This window comes from Aphis gossypii, chromosome 1 (assembly GCF_020184175.1).
Source record: "Aphis gossypii isolate Hap1 chromosome 1, ASM2018417v2, whole genome shotgun sequence".
NCBI lineage: Eukaryota > Metazoa > Arthropoda > Insecta > Hemiptera > Aphididae > Aphis > Aphis gossypii.
The window spans coordinates 49,337,672-49,350,242 of NC_065530.1; the positions used below are offsets into that span (position 1 = coordinate 49,337,672).

The 12,571-nt window shown below is 24.8% G+C and overlaps 1 protein-coding gene across 3 annotated transcripts; it reads left to right on the plus strand.

Moving 5' to 3' along the window:
- The first annotated feature begins 150 nt into the window (after positions 1-150).
- Positions 151-12,571, plus strand: LOC114126823 (nuclear pore complex protein Nup155-like). 3 transcript variants are annotated; one of them, XM_027990850.2, is made up of 26 exons: positions 151-302; positions 645-828; positions 932-1,057; positions 1,214-1,313; positions 1,373-1,542; positions 3,001-3,149; positions 3,267-3,550; positions 4,427-4,677; positions 5,031-5,287; positions 5,347-5,520; positions 5,605-5,716; positions 6,016-6,233; positions 6,301-6,576; positions 7,480-7,574; positions 8,201-8,297; positions 8,819-8,896; positions 8,963-9,162; positions 9,297-9,447; positions 9,528-9,787; positions 9,860-10,007; positions 10,097-10,183; positions 10,246-10,366; positions 11,424-11,534; positions 11,615-11,735; positions 11,821-11,943; positions 12,011-12,571. In XM_027990850.2, exons 2-26 carry the CDS (start codon positions 645-647, stop codon positions 12,144-12,146), a joined length of 4,029 nt encoding a protein of 1,342 aa, XP_027846651.2. In that variant the 5' UTR covers positions 151-302; the 3' UTR covers positions 12,147-12,571. The 3 variants fall into 3 exon arrangements, with proteins under 3 accessions (XP_027846651.2, XP_050059629.1, XP_027846650.2); XM_027990849.2 differs by lacking the exon at positions 151-302 and having other exon boundaries at positions 350-828; XM_050203672.1 differs by lacking the exons at positions 151-302; positions 11,424-11,534; positions 11,615-11,735; positions 11,821-11,943; positions 12,011-12,571 and adding an exon at positions 10,551-10,987 and having other exon boundaries at positions 340-828.

Consider the following 12,571-nt stretch of genomic DNA (forward strand, 5'->3'; position numbering starts at 1 on the left):
ATTAGAATACCTTTATATAATATATTTAATATAAATACATAGATCATAGACATAATAATTATCATGACAAATTAGATCTAATTTGTCATGATAATTATTATGTCTATGAAATAGATATTATAAAGCCTTTCTTTAAGTTGTACTAAATCTCTAGGTTCATTTAAAAATAAATAAATTCAGGAAAATGGAGTATTTACATTTCAAAGTTGGTGTACCTGAATTTTGGATTTAAATGGTTTCTTCCAGAATATTATCTCAGATTGTTAATTCAGAGGAAGAACTGCCCGGAGGCCGGTTAAATAGTTTGTATTTTGTTTATTATAATTCAATATTTATGTTAACATTGTTAACACTTTAACAATAAGCAAATAACCACGATGTAGATGAAATCTATTGAAATCAAACATGATATAGTTCTTATTTTTCCATTTTCCAATCAGTTCTATATGTAAATTCTAATTCATATTTCATATTAGTACTTAGGTATCGGTTTTTTAATTTTTTTTTTTTTACATCGTGTTTATTAATACTTAATAGTTTTTTAGTTAAATTTATTTTTACTACCGTGTTAATTAAAATATAAACGTATATTTCTAATTGATTGATGAATAAATAATTATTACTACATTTCAACTCAATTAAAGATGGACTCTACATTGAATATTTCACGGTCCTTGGATAATTCCATGTCGATGATTAATCAATCAATATCAGCCAAAGATAGTTTAGATCTATCTGGTAAAATGTTGGATCGATACTTTGCAGCAGATGACTCATTTCCAACACTTCTTGATAAAATGCAAATAACCAAAGCAGACAGTAATAGCAGTCAGTACCAAATATAGTTATTAAAAGTTATTTTAAATAATTTTATTTTGTAACTACAAAATTAATTAAATTAATCAAGCATGTTTTTTTCTGTAACTTTAAGGTCAGAGTGTTAGTGGTTGTACAGAATATGACTATCCTAAAGAAAGTCTAGGGATGCCTTCAATTACTCCTCTTAAATCAAGACACAAGATACCATTACCAGGCGCGTTACTTGAGCAATGGAATGGTATTATTTTAATTTTGATGTCTTATTTTCATTTTTTTTTTTTCAAAAATTTAACTGCATATTTCTTATGTTAGTGCTCAATACATTTTATAATAATAACTATGCAAATATGCAAATATATTTTAATTCCTTTAATTTAATTAACTTATTGTATAGATGCTCAAAATTTTCATCGTAAGATGGGAATATTTCCTAGTATAAACCGAGTTTGGGTCACAATTGATCAAGAATTCTTTTTATGGGACTATACTGAAGGGTAATATATTGTTAACTATAATTTAAATAATTGTAAAATTAAACAATTTTATATTTTAGAACGGATTTATCTTATTTTGATGGAATGAACTCAACTATTTTTGCAGTAGCACTAGTACAACCTAAACCAAATGTATTTCAAGCACATATTAAGCATTTGTTAGTTTTAGCTACTGGATTAAACATAGCAATATTAGGAGTAACATTTAAAAAAGTTACTGGTGTTGATGGTAACTATATTATATCATTATATTTTTATATTTAAAAATTATAAATAGTAAACAACAGATAAAAGTAATGAAAATCATACTGGGCTGGCCGCTGGCATTATTTAAATTAATCATTACTTTCATCATAATATTAATTATTTAAAACGATTTATTTGAAATATCAAAGAATGTTATTATTATTATTTTATTTTTATTTTTTTTGGTATACGGATTCTCAACAAAGAGTAAAAGCAAATTGGATTTAGTTGATACTTTAAAGAATCAAAAGATCCCATTTCTTTTAAAAAAAATTCAGAAAAAAATAATACTTTAATTTCATAAATTTTTACACAAAATCCATTTTTATTTTATGAATCAAAAATGAACACTCATGACAGATTTAAAATGTTGACCTAATATATATATTAACATTTACTAAACATAAGATTATTTTCAAAATAATATTAATCATTTTTCTATCTATTTTAAATATTTAAAATGTTTTTTATCTTTTAGTTTTATTTTAAATTGGAATATGTTAAAAAAAGAATTATAAATTTAATATTAAGATCCTTATAAGTTGTTCTTATAGCAATTAAACAATTAAAAATACCCAGGTTAAGTTTTTAAATTTTTTACTTTTTTAAACAATTAAAGTGTACACTGTGGATTCCGTCTTATATGGGCGGGTATCCGTGTAATATAGGCAAAAGGGTTTAGTCCCAATACAAATGTATTTAACTAATATATTAAAAAAAACCACATAATATAGGCTCTCAGATTGGTGTATGTGGGCAATTTTTATTTTATCAGTGTTAGAATTTGCACGTAATATGTATTTAAAAACGACTAATATAAACGGATTTCATCAGATCTATGAGATAGTGTTTATCAAAATTATTTAGTATGTTTTGTATAATTTTTTTCAATTGTTTATAGAGCTGGTCCCAACGTGCCCACATTAAGCAGAATACACTGTATTTTTATAAAATTTTCTAAATTTGTATGACAATTTCTTCTTATAAAATTCAACAAATATTAATCATAGGAATTTGAAACATTTGACAATATCATAAACTATCATTCGCGATTCATACAATAAAATTAGAAAATATTTAGTCTAATTTTAAATTATTTATAGCCATTTAAAATTATTGATTTTTTTTTTTTTAGTTTTGATAAAATATTTTTATGATTTTTGGTAAAATTGTTCAACCTACCCTCTTACTTATAGCTTTATAAATACTTATATAATAAAATATAATACGTTTTTTACCCCATTTTTCTATTTTTTAAAATATTTGGGATACACAAATTTGGAATACATTGAAACATATGCTTGACGCTTAACAAATACCTACTAATTAAATGAACGCCAGCGGCCATGTGGTGTCAACATGTTAAAAAAACATTTTTATTTAATTGGTTTTTTTTTTGTTTTTTTGCAATATATAATAAATAATTTGTTTGTATTATTAGGTAAAACTATAGAACAATTGGAACTTACTACAGATACCATTTATGAAGTTCCCACTGAAGGTGTGATAACCTCTAAAATTGTTGGAACTGACAATGGACGAATTTTTCTTGCAAGTGAAGATGGTAACCTGTTTGAAATTGATTATTGGGTATTTATTGTCTTAAAAGTTTTTTATTATTATTATTATTATTAAATAGTAAATACTACTAACATGGTTTATGAAAGTTAAAAAATATTTATCTAGAGTATTTTTTTAAATATTTAGAAAGATTTAGGATGGTTTTCAATTGGAAATGGTAGACGTTGCAAGAAAGTTTGTCATTCAACTGGAACTTTATCATATATTTTACCATCATTTTTAACATATGCAATCACCGAACCCTCAGCCATTATTGAAATAGCTATCGATAATACACGACATATACTTTACACACTGACTGAAAATAGTTCAATTGAAATGTATGATCTTGGATCTGATGGTAAATCTACAAGTCGAATCGTTTCTTTGTCACATTCTAATCTTGAGCATCAAGTTTCAAAACTACTCAGGTAAATATTATTATTTTTAAACAGGTACTTTTTTGTTGTCAACCTGCCACCTAGCCATATGAAAGTCAGATAATTTTTAAATACCTATAATAACAAGACTTTCAAATAAAGCTAAATAATGATATTATATTACAACCAATTAATTGTAACACAGTGAATAATTAATATTTCATAATTGTATGTAAATAAACATAAAATATTTTTTAAAGATGCATTATAATTTCTTAATCATTATCACACAGTCTATTTGTTTTAGAAATAAGTTTTTTTATTAAAATCAAATGATTTACTTATTTAATGGCCAAACACTAATATTTATGAAAAGGTAAACTAGATAAGGTTAAACCTCAACCAAAAAATTTCTTAGTATACGCATTTTATTACTGATCACATCAGACAAATTCATTAGTTTACAATAATTTGATTATTTTTTATTCATATCAGATACATTGTACTGTGATTATTGAATTTTTAAAATTTACATTTCATAGCCTAACCATATACCTAGTTCCTAAATACTTGATCATCATCTATGAAAAAAGAAATCTAAAACTTCTTTTGTAAAAAAAAAAATATTGTCTTTAGTGTACATATCTTCTGATATTTAGTGCTATAACTTCCAAGCCATGTTAATAACAGACATTAGCCTTGCATTTATAATATAATAAATTATAATTTTAAATATTGTATGAAGTATTTATTTTTTTTCCATTAATATATCATGTATATAACTTCACTTAAGATATCAAGATAAATGAAATATAAATAGTGAAAATAGTTTAATTTTTAAATTATAATATAATCTTTATTATTCCAATGTGTTAAAATTAATTCAATATCAATAATAACCAGAATTTTGGTATATTTTTATTTCAGAACTATGGAAATAGCTCAAATAACTATATTGAGTAGCATAAAAATCATAGAAGAAACTGAATCACCTAACATCCATCTGTTAGTTGTATCCAAGTCTGGGTTTAGATTGTATTTTTCTACTGGAGCAATAACCTCTAGCAATACTAGACCTTTCACATTACAACTAGTACACATACGTTTGCCACCAGGGTATAATAAGGTTATTGGAGAATCTAAACCGAGTAGTGTTCAGCACGTGTTATACAACAGAGGTATAATTTTATTTTATTATTAAATCTCCCAAGTAATTAAAAAAAAATTGCTTATATTGCTTATATACATACTAATGCCTTTATACGTATTATTTATTTGTTTACATTTGAAACTTAATTATTTTAGTTGCTTAAATTTTACAACTTTAAAATTGTAATTTAAAATAAATATCCTTAAATTCTAAATGAAAATATTAGTAGTTGGAAAAAACCCAAGAAACGGCAGAAACAATATCTACAAAAATAAAAGTCAATATAAATGCATGTAATATTATTCTAATATATTAGTATGATATATTGTTGGTTATATTGCGACATAGAAAAATATTCAACTTCAGGTATTTTATTTGCAGGTACTATTATAATGGCATGCAACACTGACATAACTAATTACAGGCCAATGTTGTGGTGTATATCACCTGATGAATATGCATTTAGTTCTAATTTCAGTGAAAGATATTTTATTACTGATTTGGATGTATGTCCATTAACACTAGATAATATAGGACCTAATTTATTGGTATACAATGACCCAAGTTTACCCCAACCACCACTCATTGTTCGTCAACAGTTTGAAAATCGCCAAGAATATATAACCTTGGCTCCACAAGTAAGTAATTTTAAAAAAGATTTATATTCACTAATACATTATTTGTTTTCATACTATAGGGTTTGGAAATATTTGAAATGCTTCGACCTTATGACACTCTCTGCGAATTATTAGCCAGTAGTCAAGGTTCAGAAACAGATGCTATCAAAACATATTTTAAAAATTTCACAGATAATCAAGCATGTGTGGCATGTCTCACAATTATTTGTGATCAGTCATTAAAAAATATAAAGGTTAATACTTTTATTTTTTTTCTATATCTATAATTTTTATAGTGTTTTTATTAATTAGTTAAATTTATGTGTTTTTATAATTAGATCAAAGAATACGCAACTCGTGCATTTTTCACTCATGGTGGTGAACCTAAATTAGTGACTGAAAATCTACACGAATCACTTCATGAATTAACAAGAGTTCCACAAAATAATAGTATGAAATATATATTTACTGTTTATATTTGAATTAGCTTATTTAAAATTTACTTATTTTTATTTATCTACTTATTTTTTTAATTTCATGATTGTTAGTTTGAAAAAGATTATATCTTTATTTTTTACTTTCATGACTTAATATTCTATGGTTACTTTGGTTTAATTTTTATTTAATTTATTGAACGTAAAATATAAATAATTACTGTAGGCAAAATATGAATATATAAACTTTTATTAGTACTCTTTATAAACATGTATTATTTACCCAAAGAAGGAGATACCAATTATCACTTTTAGGTTTCAGATCAAGTAATTTTTCAACATCACCTATACCACCATCATCTCTGCCAACATTTATAAAAAATCAGACAAATATAACACATTTACCATTTGAATCCACTAGTGTTCAGTACTCATCGAAACATAATGGATTATATTTATTTGTTAGTCGTTTACTAAGACCGCTGTGGAACATTAAAGCTGTTAATATGGAGACCACTGATGGAAAAACTTATGTAAAATATAAATAATCTATTTTATGAATGAAAACTAAATTTATAATAATTACATTTTAATTTTTAGATTGCTAATACAGTGTCTCCAGATGATTGTTCATATGTTGCTAGTCATTTGCAAACTTTACACTCTTTCATGAACAATTATTCAAAAATGTTGGCAAACTATTCTAGAATACCATTAGATACGTCTAGACGAACAGCTATTCAAGATGCACATCAATCTGAATCGAAATCTATTGAATGTTTGAAACAATTAATTGTTAGTAGTGCTGAAGTATTTAATTTGTGGAAATTACTCAGTGAACATCAATTTTATACTTTAGCAAATGAATTAATTGATGTAAGTAAAAAAAAATGATAAATGTTTCCTGGTTTTTATTATTTTATATTCTGTGTAAACATATGAATGAATGTATTGGTTTTATAATAATTTATTTTTTGTTTTTTTTTTTTTTTTATGACATCACTTTTAGGAACTGTAAAAATAATTCGATTTTCACTATTTTTTCTAGTAATAAATATGAGCTTATTGATACTTGGAGGTTTTAAAGTAGAAAATTTTTTCTTATTTTCTTAATTATGGTAGTCATTAATCTAAACTTGATGAAACCAGATCTCGTTCAAAAGTCTGAATTAAATAAAATTAACTTTAAAATTTTTGTAAATAAACTTTAGATAGGTACTTAAAACATTAATAAATTGCTCATAAAATTAAATAACATGTTGATTTTTGCAAATTACAATAATTAAAAAGGCATTTATAATATACATACATGTATTATATGATTTAGATGAGTGGTGCTCAACCCTTGGCCCATTATAATGAATACTTTTTTTTTTTACATAAACTGAATTTAAATTTTAATGTTGAAAGTCTAATCTCCTGTTTGATTGAGCAAATATGTTAATAACTTCATGATAATAATATTATTATCAACAATTTATAAATGTATGTTATAAGAATAAAAGACGAAGATTTGTGACTGAATAATACAACAATACATTTACATATTTACATAGGATAACACAAAATATTAAAATTAAATAAATTAAATAGGCTACACATTTTGTTATAGCCAACGTGGTGACCCACCTTGAATCAACGCCTAATACAAGCTAATTGTCTTAAGCTCAAAATTGTTTTTTGTATGCAACAATTTATCATTGAATTTAAATTTAACATGTCTATTACAGTGATCTAATTTAGTGTTAAGATTAAAAACATTCAATATCATTTTTTCAGCATGAACAGCGTGTATTGAAAAATATTACATTTAAAGAATTGATTCTTTCACATCAAGAACTGTGTCAAACTTTAGTTCAAAAATTATTAAACACGTGAGTATAAACAAAACCGGATTAAAACAATTTGTGGTGTTGGGGCAAGTATTTTTCCAATACTGACTATCAAACTGTTAATAAAATGTCATAATATTCTAGTATAAACAAATTATGTTTAGTTCATTCTGTAATTTATGATAGTATAAAATATTTATAAGTAATATAAGTATTTGAGTATACTTATAAGAAACTAGCGCTTCCAGACATGTACTATTTTGTATAATTTTAATCCGTCTCTGAAAAATAGTTGATTATTTTACTTAATTATAAATAATTTTTTTTTTTTTGTGGCTCGGCGCGGTGCAGTGGCTGAAATTAATCACTCATGTGGTTAAGAGTAAGCAACGGCCGCTGCCACTAGTACTCGGATGGGTGACCACCTGGGTACGTAGTGCGCAAAAATCTTGCCACACATACACGTGTTCCTAAACCGACCGTACCAACCGTAAAAACACAACCTATCCAACCATCTCTTACCCCTACAACAGCTAATGGCCTTAGTCGCCGGGCTTAAGTTCAATAAAAAAATAATAATTTTGAATGTATATTATTTATATTTAGTTTACAAATAAAAATATAAAAAATCTATACAATAAAAGATATTTTATATTGTATATTTTTAGGTATTTAAATGAAAATTCTTCTGTAGAATCAATCAGTACAAAATTACGACAAGTCTGTCCATCCATATACCATTCTGAAGACGCTGCTTGTACAAAAGTAAATATTTATAGTTATTATGTCTATATTATTATTATTATTCAGTATAGGCTATACCTACCTTTTTAAGAAAATTAAGAAAATGTTATACCCACGTGTGTTTATTTTCCATTGTACATACACATAACAGCAAATGTTTTATTTTTATTTTTAATAATAGGTTAAATTTCCATATTTCAAATTAAAACTAAAAAATGTAATTTAGGACAACTAAAGGTTTTTTTTAATATTTTATTTTTAAGTGTGTTTTGAACATTTTGTAATTGCAATTTTTCAGTAAAAAAAATCTATGTGGCATCTTATTTAATATTTTAAATCTGATAATACATAAATTCACTCTAATATTAAAAATTACAATGAGAAATACAGCATTGCTCATTGACACTTGTGAGTAAGACATTCTCTTCAATAAAATAAAATATATAATATTAAATAAATATAGAGTATGAACTAAATCTTTATATAAATTTAAATTGTAATTGTTAATACATTAAATTATTTTATACATTTGATTATTTTAGGCATCAGAAATGATTAAATTAGCGCAATCTACAGTTAATGAGGATGAACGTAAAAGAATTCTATACAAATCTCTTTTGGTAATAATTAATTAAACAATATTGTTTTTTTACTTTCATGCATTTTTTTTTATATGGGTAAACTAGGTGTTGAAAGAAGTAGCACCAAAGTTTAATTTAACGTCAGTGTGTTTACAATATACTAATTGTGCATACATGGAAGGTGTATATCAAATATGTAAAGAGTGTGCTAAAAAAATTGATCCGAAAAATTTGGGTGGTCATTATTTTGTCAACAATATGGTATTAGATACAGATGGACCAGGTTATGGTGCCTATATGCTCAGGTAATGTAACCTTGGCTTATTCATACTTTAGTTAACTTTTATCAAAGTTATACTTATTATTATTGTTGTAACATTTATTCTTGAAAGGCTTTACTTTTGGAAAAATTTTAATACATATTGTTTTACGAATTTAGATTAAATATTTACAAAGAAATAAGTGCAAGTTTAGATTACTTATTTTCAATCATGGTGAAAAATCCATCAGTAATTATCCCTACTCGACCAAATTTAATACCGGGAATTCTAGAAAATTCTGCACTAACTTCTGAACAATCTTCTAATTTGGTATTTATTATTTTTTTTTTTATATACATACATACTTTTTTAAATAATTATATATATAATGGATATTATGTTATAAACAGATTTCTGAGTTGATAAAATTATGTATTTCATGTGATGATGAAATCATGCATACCGTAGTGTATAGATGGATGATAGATAAAAAATTAATAAAAGAAACTATTGAAATGGGACATCATAGTTTGGAAAAGTTTTTATTGGCTCAGTCCAGGTGTGATGATAACAATAACTATATTAAAGATGTACTATGTAGATATTATGAGTATAATGGAAATTATAATGAGGCAGCTGAAGTTCTGGCATCATTGGCTAAAAGACCCGAGTAATTATACTTTTTTACAAATAAATACCAAATATGTATATTTTAATCTCAAAGTAATTTTTTTCATATCAGGAGTGGCTTAACTTTAAGCGACCGCCTAATGTATTTAGGGCGGGCAATGGCATGTTTGCGCAGTAAAAAGTTAAGTACACCTGCTTTGAATGTTACCAGTCTCAGGGATGTTGAAGACTTATTACAAGTAGCTGAAATACAGAAAATGGTTGGTTTCGATGTCCTAAATGTTTATTTTATTATTTATTTATGAATAATTTTATTTTAATTCTTGTATACTTAATTTATTTTAACTAGATATTGGATTTATTGTTATCTAGTCAAATTGATGGAAAAGCTGATATTATTGATAAGTTAAATAGCTGTCTGTTTACATTAGGCGAAGTATGCATTCAAATTTGATGATAAAAAAGGTTTATAAATAATAATATATATATATATATTAGCTTTATAGTAATTTTGCTGAACCGCATAGTCTATGGGAAGCTCAGTTGGCAATATTACAGCTTTCAAATCATGATGATCGTGAACTAGTCAACCAGATTTGGGAAAATATTTTATTAAAAGGTAAGTTGTAAATACTAATACAAAACTAAAAATACTTATTAACTTTAAGAATAAACACATGAATTCTTCCTTTTTAAATATGATAAAATCATTGTGTTCTTCTCTGTGGCCAAGTTTCATGAATTTGGTGATGTAATATGTATCAATAAACTATAATATAAATACAATTTACCCATTATTTTAGATGCCATAATAAGCAGTTCTACTGATATAGGTTAAGTTAAGTTCATATACAATGCACCCCTCCCTGAAGATTGGATTTTATGCCTAGTATGACATTAAACTATATTAAGTCTGGATTTAGTATACCTAAAATATCTATAACAATTAATTGACACATTATAATGTTTTGTCTATAGAGTATTATAGTGTTTGGTCTTGAATTACCCATTGCTATATCTCCATAAATAATGAAGATATTGTAATTCTGTTTTATTCATAAGACCCACAGAGTCAAGGACTACAAGTATTTTGTATTTTAATTTAATTTACTGTTTTTGTAAAAAAAATTTTATTTTTTATTTTTTATTTTTATATTGTAGAGTTTATTTTTATTAAAAATGTTGACTTTTCTTTGATATATTTTTTTAGTATATGGAAAGCATTTACCTGCTGTTGCTTGCAAGTCACATATTTAATATTGTTGGTTAAATACTAGTTGATACTAGTTTAATAATTCACAATTTTTCTTGAAACTAGAAAAAATACTTAAAATCATGAAATTAATGAAAATAAAATATTGATACATCAACATTTTCAGAATAATAAACTATACAAAATGGCTATTTTCATTTTTTTTAACATTTTTAAGAAAAAATTAAACTAAAATATGAAACATTTATAGTCATTGTCCATTTAAGGCTTATATATATAAAAAAAAAAATAGAATTATGATAGTCTCATTATTTCAGGAAATATTTTAATAGGTAAATTCTCACTTTACACTGTGTAGTTAATTTAATGTGTGGTTGTAGTTCTTTTATGGCAGTTTTTTTTTATCTTGAAAACAACTTTTTGTTGTTGGGTTAATTGATTGTTTCACATTTTTATTTATTAGTTGTGGAAGACTGTGGAGATATTAGTGAACATAATAAAATGACCATTGTTTTGGAAAAAATAAAATCATTGGCTAATTCACATCCAATCAATTCGTCTACATTTGACTTAGGTATGTAATATGCCTAATATATTTATTTATTACTATTAAAATATGTGCTCCTATTATGAAATATATACATTATTTTATAGAATATGTAACAACTATGTTGGAATATTTGAATTGTAACTTTGGTGGAGATTTGGAATCTGTGTACACAACCATGTTAACTATTGGTGCTCCTATTGAATCTTTAGTAACAATATATAAAAAGTGATATTTTTGTCTATTAAACATTTATCAATAGTATAATCATTTGAAATAATTATATTAATCTATTTGTTTATGTGTCGTGCAGGATTTATTCTACTAATGATCCAAGGTGGCAAAAGACAAGTGAGCTGCACATATTGGAAGTTATCATGAGCTTGGCTCGGTATTATTTACAAAATGTTGATCTATGGCCATCAGGAATGCAAAGGTATAATAATTGTTAAACATTTACAAAAAAAGTTTTTCTTTATTAGTTATAAATTGAAATCTTTCAGGAGATCCATTGCTGTGAACTTGTTCGATTTATTAGTGATTTGTCAAAACATGCTGTACAGCCGTTTTGCACATAGTCCATTGATTGAAGGTGTTATAGCAATCAAAACTGAACTTGACAACATCATTAAAAACTGACTTAAAAAATCTGATTTGTAAAGATTCTTCAAATGTCAATTATTACATTATAAATACTATATTAATTATTATTACCAAAAGTTAATGTAATATTTGAATGAATTTTAAACTATACATGGAATCTATGACAAACTATTTGCATTGTAAAATATGTAGTTTATCATACTTATATTAACAGTTTTATAATTTCAAAGATAACTTGATATTTTATTGAAATAATCTATATAATTTTTATTATTAATTATGATTGTAATATAAAATGAAATTCCATATAAATAATAAAACTGAAAAATAATATTTTAATAAAAACATGTATTACAATATTTAGGGAAATTTATTAATTACTTTTTTTTATGTACAAGTTTAATATGTTTTTATTTTATCAATAATGATCACTTATTAAAGTTTCATTGTTTTAAGGAAAA